The sequence below is a fragment of the Cryptotermes secundus genome, unplaced genomic scaffold (genome assembly GCF_002891405.2).
Source record: "Cryptotermes secundus unplaced genomic scaffold, Csec_1.0 scaffold330, whole genome shotgun sequence".
Taxonomy (NCBI): Eukaryota; Metazoa; Arthropoda; class Insecta; order Blattodea; family Kalotermitidae; genus Cryptotermes; species Cryptotermes secundus.
In genome coordinates, this window is record NW_019734317.1 from 1,107,837 (window position 1) to 1,117,383 (window position 9,547).

A 9,547-nucleotide genomic window follows, 5' to 3' on the forward strand; every position below is an offset into this window, starting at 1 on the left:
CATGCTCTTTTGGGCCTCAGGGATGCTGAATGCTTCCATTGTGATGCCTGGACCTTATTTTCCGGGTCATATCCGTACACCCACGACTCGTCACCAGTGATCATACTCTTCAGGAACTCAGGATCCCTGTTGGCACACTCCAGCATGTCCTGTGCGACCTCAAGACTGAGTTGTTGCTGCTCCGGCGAAAGCAGCTTGGGCACAAATTTTTCCGCCACTCTTCGCATGCCCAAATCCTCAGTTAAAATTGTGTTTGCAGAACCTCTGCTGATCCCAACCTCATCAGCAACTTCATGGATGGCCAAACGACGGTCCTCCATGATCAGTGTCCGCACTTTTTCAATGACATCAGCATTTCGGCTCGTTGACGGTCTCCTGGAACGCTGCTCAGTGTCCGCTGACATATGGCCATGTTTAAAGTGGTTGAACCACTCTTTAATTTGAGTGACCCCTGCTGTATTTTGCGCATTATTTCCACTTGGGTATCCCCAAGTTTCTGACAAAACTTAATGCAGTATTGCTGCTCCAAGTGTTCTGTCCTCTTGAGTGAAATGAGAATGTGACAAACATGTGTTACACCACTTCGCTATCTGGCAGTCACAGACGCATCCGGCAGTGTGGCAAATCAGCAAAAAATCACGCATGTGCATGAAAGTCCCTTCTACCACTATGCTTAGTTTCCCCACCCCTTTGCCCATTACTTACAGCGGGAAAAAATAAAGTCGGATACTTTTTGGACATACGGTATGTCCTTTGCTGATACAAACAAAGTTAATTCCATCCATTTATTATAAAAAGTGTGTTAGATGCAGCATTTTTAATCACAATGTTTAAAATTGTTTAAGCACCCAAACAGGAACAAACATTTAAATGCAGAGTAGCAATTGGCATTTAAATGCGCACCAACAGTGGACATTTAAATAAACTCTGGCCAGCTCAAGCTTGCCATCATTTCAGAAGTCTGGCGTTTAAAGGTTAATAACACAGGATTTTATAATACGGAAAAAGAGCTGTATATTACAAGGGTAAAATAACTAAAAATGTTAAAAAGTATTAAAAATATTTAAAAATTAAAACAGTATTATAAAATTATGTATATATGAAGTTAATTCCTCATGAAGGTTCTGAAGTGTGGTAGATCATTTGAATCCAGGTTGATTTTAGCCTCTCATGATGTGGAAGTGGGTATCATTTTCCTTCTTGTGTTGATGGATACATTACCTAACAATATAGTTATGACACACAACAGGTTGCACACTATAAAATAATATTTTTACTCTGAAGTTATTAATGATATTGTCTTTGCTTTACATATTACTACATTCCTAGACATCTTTCTTTTCATTTGCAATAACATTCAAGAAAGTTTTGTGCAATACTGGCAATAATGCCATAATCTATGTAAAGCTTACAAAATAGTACAATTACATGTACAACTAAATCAGCATTTGTGTTTCATTTACACTCATCTGCACTAACATTGTAATTTAATTAATCAACACTATTTCAGAATTCACAGAATATTTTGCCACTGAAGGGCATAAACAAACCTAATGCTGTACACTACAGGAAACAATTTTCTGTACTTTCTTTATACATACCAAGAAAGATTACCAAATATCAGTGTTAGGCATTCAATTATTTAATTTGAAAATTCCATAAATATCTAACACTGTGCACTGCTGTTAAATGCTGGATCAGTTACATGTATAATGATCAGTGAAGTCCTAAAATTCTCACTTACTTCTATGAACAACTTCATACCGCAAACTCTAACTCTCCTAAATCAAACAATTTGAGAATGATATAGGCTTTCAGGTTTTCATGGCAGCAAGGTCCAGACTGTAACTTTCTGCGGTGATACTATATAGTCTTGTGGGTGGCTATTCATATTTTGGAGGAAAATTCTGCCTATATCTTCAAAGTTAAGGTGATTTGGGTACAGTTCTATTTTGTTGTCCTTATTCACCTGGACGGGTCTCTTCCTCCATCGCCCCCATACTTCTATGTTAATCATGTATGATGTAATCGAGCTTATATAACCTGTCACATTATCCATGAGTCTGGGCTGAGCTTCTTCTCAGAGAGGAGGTAACATTATGGGGAGAATGAAAGTGCCTTACCGTATGTCACAAGCTGGTCAACAGCACATCAGGGCTTGATACCAAGATAACATGGGAAGGCTGATGAAGGCAGCCATTGTCACTTTTCTCTTACTTTCTCATGCACATAATATATATAATGAAAAATATATATTTAAAAGTTTAACAGATTTACACATTTTCAGTCCACTTTAGCACGAAAGAAGTGATTTTTATGTTCTATGTATGTAAATATGTACAGATGTGTGCCTTGATAGCATTTGCATAGTTGGATTCTTTTTATATTCACTAAGAAAGGCCTTATCCAATAAAAATAAAACTGTTTATATGGTAACTTCACAAAAACAGTATGGACATCATGGGCTCAAAAGCAAAATGTCAATTTTCTTGAACCTAGCTCTACCTGTAACACAGGCTTCATTTGTTTGGCATTCAGCAACCAAAAAATGGTTTACTAAACAACGGAGTTTATTTCAATGGTAATGTAGTCAATGTCAATCACATAGGGTATGCAAAAGTGTTTGGTGTCTTTGCCCCATTTTTTGACCATTTTATGGGACTGGCAGTAGCTAAAATACATAGTGTTGAATGATGGAATTAAAACTATTTAGAGGGAAGCTGTCATGGCCTATTCAAGATAGTCTCCCAGCATTTCACTGGAGGAGCTGAGAGAAATCCATGAAGAATCTCTCAGGATTGCCAGTGTTCTGACCACCATTCCAATCCAACACTTCATTACATAAGTCAATAGAGCTACCACAAGGCCAAAACTTTCGGTGCTAGTGACAATACCCTGATCACTTTGACCCCAAACATAGAACTACCATGATCCTCCAGAACATTGATGTCCACCGATAAACTAAGTGGTGTCACAATATGGAGGATAACTAACTGTATACACACTGGTTTACAGAGAAACTACCTAGCTCCATGAAGCTGAACCCTTCTAGGGAAGCCGTCAATTGTGCATCTGCTTAAGAATTTCCCAACATTTTATGGAACTGAAGGTTCATTACCGTGCTCAGAAGAGCCATCCACTGGACCCATCCTGTGCCAGAACAATCCCGTCCATACCAACCCATCTTATCTATGGTCCATTTTAATATTATCCACCCACCTACGTCTTGGTCTTCTTGGTGATATCTTCCCTTTTACGGTGAAACATAAAACAAATTTGAGGTTAAGCGATTCGTATTAATTAAAAACAGGAACAGTTATACATTTTGCATTTAGTACAAAAATTACTTTATAAACCACATCGATATGACTTCATAGAACTCCAACCATGGTTCAAATACTGGTTTTTCTGACAGTCGTCGATACTGCATACAAATGCAAGTAACTTTTCTAAACTCTCACTCCACAACACGGTTCACCTACGTACACACGAAATGTACAGAAACTCCCACAGATGCAACAAACCGAAGCTTGTGAACAACACGGATCGTGATAAAAATTACGACACATGTAATGCAACAACAAAAATTAATTACATATAAAATGTATCAAAGACCAAGGGATGGCAATTTGGATCGGAGAAACATCACATAGCAACATCTGGTGGCATGAGACGTAATTACTTGATCGAAGTATACGCAAATAATTCCAATCAGCTCCGTGAAAATCCCATGTTATTTGTTGGCAACATGGCCGCCACGCCACCTCTGTTCAATGCTTCTGCCATCTCTACGCATACTGCATGAACTAAATTTAAAATAGCCGAGGGCACAATCGGTAAGAACGTATACTAACTTATCAACTGTTTTGAGTGCTCCCGCCTTGCCCAACTTCTACCATGGCTTTTTATTACTAGAACTCTTGTAGTCTGCAGTACACGAGCTCTGGCTGTAAAAGTATTTATTTCCTCACCAACCTAATTATATTTTTGAACTGTGTTCAGGATCACTAGTCGAGGACGAGGTTGGAAGCGCATGCATGTAGCACGAATGGGGGAGGCGAGGAATGCATATAGGATATTGGTGGGAAAGCCACAATGAAAGAGACCACTGGGAAGACCAAGGCGTACGTGGGTGGACAACATTAAAATAGATCTTGGAGAGATAGGATTGGATTTATCTGGCTCAGGATAGGGACCAGTGGAGGTCTCTTGTGAACACAGTAATGAACCTCTGGGTTCCAGAAAAGGCTGGAAAATTCTTGAGTGGCTGCACAATTGGCGGCTTCTCAAGAAGGGCTCAGCTTCATAAGTAAGCTCAATACCACTTCACCCATATCCTTTGGGTTGCATTTGAGTGATGTGTTACTGAACTTGGTTCCCCGTCCCTTTTCCAAAAAAACAGCAATGGAATAAGAACCTCTACAGCTCTGGAGTACAAGATATTAGGTTGCAAATTATTTATCTGGAGAAAGTTTCTCACCAGCGCCTGGAAAGTTCTAACCTTTCTTTCACATGAAACCTCTTTAACCAAAGGCACTGAACATTGTGAACTGTAACATACATGGAATACTTGTATTTAGGAAATTTGAAGGTGGGGAAACTTGATGGAAAATTCTGTTTCCATCAGAGATACATATATTAACTTCATAATTTCATCATAACTTACAAGTGAAAGTCATACAGAACATAGTTTTTTGGTTACATTTAAGTATTACAAATCATGTATTGTAAGAAACAAATCTCATGTTATTTATTATTATTTTCATTAGAATGATGGAATTCGAGATTGTGAAATACACCCTTGTCGACAAGATTAAGACTGCATTTAAAGATATAAGAAAATCTGATATATTCATCTTCACCAGTTCAGTAATGGAAAGGATTATATAGAATAAGTAACATAACTTAAAAAAATTTAATGAATACTGAAAATATGGTATATATTCATATTCCAGTTCAGTAATGGAAAGGTTTACATGGCAAAAGTAACATATCTTACAAAAAAATGTATTGAATACTGGAAATCTGGGCCGTTATGACCTGATCCTAGCACTTTTGAAGCTGAAAGTGCTATTGCAAAACTGAAACGGTATAAATCACCAGGTAATGATCAAATTCCGGCAGAACTTATTCAAGCAGAGGGGTTTATTCTGGCCAAATTCCTGGAACCTGGGGAAACCATCAATGCTGCTCGTTATATCCAGACGCTGCACAAGCTCCATTGTGCATTGCACGATAAACATCCAGGATGAAACATCATCATCATCCTGCATGACAACGCTCGCCCCCACGCCACTGGCCTCACATTGGAAGCAATTGCAAAGATGGGGTGGGAAGTTCTTCCACACCCCTCCTATAGCCCTGATCTGGCACCCTCCAACTACCATCTTTTCTGATTTGTGAAGGATCAGCTGCGTGGACAATGTTTTGAGACAAGGAAGGCAATTTATAAAGCAGTGCGTCAGTGTCTTCGGATGGCTGGAACAGAATTTTACAGAAGGGGAATTTCCAAACTCCCAGAACACTGGGAGAAATGTGTACAAAGAAGTCACGATTATGTTGAAAAATAAAGAAAGGTCTGTAGATTGAGGTGGTGTATTTGGTTTGTCAATAATAAAGCATGTTACTTTACAAAAAATTGCTGCTCATGACTTTCAGTACAACCCTTGTAAATCACGAGTTTCGTGACACACTGAGTCACAAGACTGCCACAAGACACTGAGTCATCCCTTTTCAATACATAGTTCACAGAAATTTATAATGCGTAGCAATGTACACAATTCACCCAAACTCATAATTTAAGTTCTGAAAAATATGAGTTGCATAAAAATGAAGGTATGCATAAATTAGGCGAAGTATATTACTAAAAAGGAGTAATCGGTTACAGTTCCTTGTGGTGGGTATATTCCCCACTTCGGCATTTTGTTCGACTGCATTGGTAGCTGGCAGATCAAGCATACCTTCATCAACCATCTTTCTTGCAACGCTTGACACCTAAACCAAAAAATCCAACATGAGACTACAAACACATTTACATAAGTGCCCAAATAACATCAACAGGTTCGATTTTGTTCTTTTACGAGTATATTATTGAAAACGTATCAGATGAGTTACTTCAATCTCTATGATATTCAGTACAATCTGTAGGCCATTCAAGACCCCAGATAGGGTCAAGATATAAAGACTTTGGGGGGAGGGCGGTAGTTATCCTCCCTTCGGGATCTAGATCTTCACTTCTACCTGGCATCTCCCTTGCCACTTTTGATATGTGAACCAAAAAATCGAAGTAAAAAAGGTAAGTTGTCCCTGTGCTTAACTAATTAAACACTACGCCATTAAAGCGTACTCAAAGTAGGTCATTTTGTTCCTTTACAATAATGAAAACATGTCAAATGAGTTACTTACAATCTGTGCGATTTTCAGAATCCCTCATGGGGTCAGGATATAATGTTCCTCATGGTGGGTATTTTCCCTAACTTCGGCACTTTGTTCAAATACAATGGTAGCTGGCAGAACAAGCATGCCTTGATCAGCCATCTTTCTTGCACTAACGCCACATCGAGTGTCATCCTGCCAAAAAAAAAAAAATGGATAAGCAAGCCAAGACATTCAACTACTGATTGAAATGCTGGATGCCAACCAGGCGAAGACGGGCACCATAGAAAAGCCTGGCAAGAAAAGATGGACGCAGAAACGGAAGCCATTCGAGCAGAAACAAAAGCATGGCGAGAAGTGATGGCCACCATGAGACAAGGGAATGGAAGTGGCCAGAAAGGCCGCACGGGAAGAAGCCAAACCCGAGCAAGACATAAAGACGACGGCCTGTCAAGAGATGGAGGCACGTCAACATGAGAAGAAGCCGACCTCACTGGACAGAAAACCTGAGGCGGCAGAGCAACGAGAGGTCCCCATAAAAGAGGCTGAAGTAATACCGGTTGGAGAACTGAAGAAAAGGCGTAAGGACCAAAAACTGGTCACAGAGCGCCGCTGCCAGATGAATGAACAGACCCAGAGTCAGGGTGGGGGCCGAAAAAGACTGGCTGTCGCTCACAGAGGGACGAGCCGCAGTGCGGAATTGGCATGGCAAGAGCAGGAAACTGACAAGATGATGTCCCGTCACGCAACAGTGGCATGACGCATGAGACGTTGTGAAGAAGAACCTTACTCAGGGAGCTGGTGGATTCCCGAGGAAGCGACTGGTCATGGCCGACAAGAAGATGACTTGCTGCGGAAGTGTGACACAGCGCAAGAGACTCAACTTCAGGGAGATCAGCTGGAATCACGCACAAGTCCACATACGGACGCGTTGGAAAGAGCACAAGAATAACCTGAACTCCGGAGGATGACACAAGAATTCGTCATGAAAGGAAGAGAAGTAGAACGACTCAAGTTTGAGTAAGACACAATAAGCAGACTGAGAAAACGAAGCATGTGCAAGTACACCAGCAGATGTGCTGCGTGGAATCGCAACAAATACAAACGTCAAAAATTGGACACTGTGGAGGGGTCGACCCCCTCCAAAACGAAAAAAAGGAAACAGCCCATATGGGAGGAACTGGTAGTAGAAGCACCAGCCTCCCCAGTAAGGATGAATGAGGGAAGTATGAAAGTGATGAATGAATGTGAGACGACAGAATCAACAACCAAGGGACCACAGAAGTGCTCGGGGCGAGCACTCTAGAATAAGGAGGGGGGAGGTACTGTTAGGAAGATGAACACCTTAGGAAACAAAACAAAGGAAGTACTGTTAGGCTGTTTGGGGACAGACAACCTTTAGAAGGGAGCAATGTGACGTGTTACCTTACATTCATTGCTGCGACAACCGCTACAATCAGAATGGACACTTCCACGACAAAGAATACGTGGAAATTGGGGAGTTCCCGCAGTGACAAATCGTAGCAACGAATTGTCGTTGAGTAACAATGGAAGAGACAAAACACGCCACCAGAGTATTCTACAAGGAGAGTTCCCGAAGCAACAGATTGCTGAACACGGAGTAGATCCATAGTAATGCAATAACAGTGAGACGTTGCGTAGACAATGCCAAAACAACGAACGGGTCTCCCCGATGAACTAAAGAGAGCTTGTTACACTTGTTACGCTTGTTGTGTAACAATGGACCATCGATATAGTGGTAACGGAACCGTGACGAATGATGTCTGGGATCCAGTCCGCATAACACCTAGATAAGCAGAGCTTATGACATGTACGAAGAAGACGGTCTTCGGATAATTGTCGCTGAAGACAGTTGAGATCCAGCCACGGCCAAGGACAGTATTAGCATCGAAGTAGAGGCAAAAGTCAAGTGATACTGCAAGTGGTAATAACTGTAAGATGTGTAAGTGTGAGTGTCTAATAAAGATTCACTAAATCCGAGACCCATGTAAAGTTATTTGTCATGTGACACACCCAACACATGACAATATTAACAGCATCACTATCATAGTTCCTTACAGATTTAAATGACTCAACTTCATTGTTCTTTACGTCATGTACGGTCTGTAACCCTGTTTCATGGCCCCTCCCCCCCAAGTTCCTTTACTGGCTTATGTCTGGTAAACACAGTCTGTCTTCCCCCTTCACTTCTGGCTGACAGCCTTTAACATGTGTCAACAACGACATCTGGAAACAATTCTACCTGTGGCATCACTTTTCCCAATTTCCAGTGCTACTTTAAGCCATCTATCCTTTTCCTTCCTCAACTCCCACTCTGGATGTTCAAGATGACAAAGTAAGAAAGTCTGTCTAGCCATACACAGGCACATTTGCGAAACTCTTGATTTTTCTTCCATTACAGATTAAGAAAAATTAAGGAAGTAAATACTGTGTTATTTCTTTACTATCATCTTCATAAGGAAAACTCAAAATGGAGAATGAAGTCTACATTTCAACAGATGTCTAGAGAAGTACAATTCACCATGAATGTCAGAAGGGCAGATATTTCAAAGGGAGATATATTATGCATAGCAACGCTGACACAAATAAACAATTTCTCATTTCTCTGCATGAAGAAGCTTACACTGTACAAAGTCTTATATCTTCCAAAGTGTCACTACTGACTAGTTTTAAATGCACAGTTCAAAGCTATACCCCATTCAACATAAATGATTTAATGAGTTTGCATTTAACTCTCTTTCAAATTCTAGATTAAATTTAGCCAATCTGATACAAAAGTGAAATTCATATTAAAATAAGTTTAAATTTTCCATTAACCCGTTGCCGTGGTTCGACGTGTATGTTTCGTCAGGGATTTAAATCGTCTGGGGGGGTTCGACGTGTATGTTTCATCCAGCTGCACACGTATGTTATAACGCCCATAATAATTGATGGTTTTGCTGTAGATTGTTAGATTTTTCACTGGCCTGTTGTCAGGAGGACTGTATTTAATGACACACGCGTTTAAGAGCGCTAAGTCGTCGTTACATATGCCTGTCTTGCAGCAACGTTCCTGTGGCTATTGCGAGCTGTTTCTGTTATGAATGATGTGTTTTGTTTGCTCTGAAGCTATAAACACCAGAGACTGATATGTGCTGGTGTTTATAATATC

At 40.4% G+C, this 9,547-nt stretch overlaps 2 protein-coding genes across 13 annotated transcripts in view; both read right to left on the bottom strand.

Annotated features, from left to right (window-relative positions):
• The window catches only part of LOC111868574 (BRCA2-interacting transcriptional repressor EMSY), a 71,974-nt gene extending 68,301 nt beyond the window's left edge, over nt 1-3,673 (bottom strand). For 4 of the 6 annotated variants that reach the window (XR_002843526.2, XM_023859341.2, XM_023859344.2 and 1 more), the window contains exon 1: nt 3,119-3,164. Coding sequence is in view for 3 of the 6 variants with exons in the window: in XM_023859341.2 (XP_023715109.1) it covers nt 3,119-3,149 (31 nt within the window). In the remaining 3 variants the exon portion in view is untranslated. Of the gene's footprint in view, nt 1-2,123; nt 2,672-3,118; nt 3,165-3,219 lie in introns of those variants that run through there. The other 2 variants (XM_023859342.2, XM_023859343.2) reach the window with 2 other exon arrangements.
• Nucleotides 3,674-5,930: 2,257 nt separating this feature from the next.
• LOC111868575 overlaps nt 5,931-9,547 on the bottom strand; it is a 12,279-nt gene continuing 8,662 nt past the window's right edge. For all 7 annotated transcript variants that reach the window (XR_002843529.2, XR_002843528.2, XR_002843527.2 and 4 more), the window contains 2 exons: nt 6,406-6,570; nt 5,931-5,994 (listed from right to left, as the gene is read on the bottom strand). Coding sequence is in view for 1 of the 7 variants with exons in the window: in XM_033753103.1 (XP_033608994.1) it covers nt 6,430-6,570 (141 nt within the window). In the remaining 6 variants the exon portion in view is untranslated. The remainder of the gene's footprint in view (nt 5,995-6,405; nt 6,571-9,547) is intronic.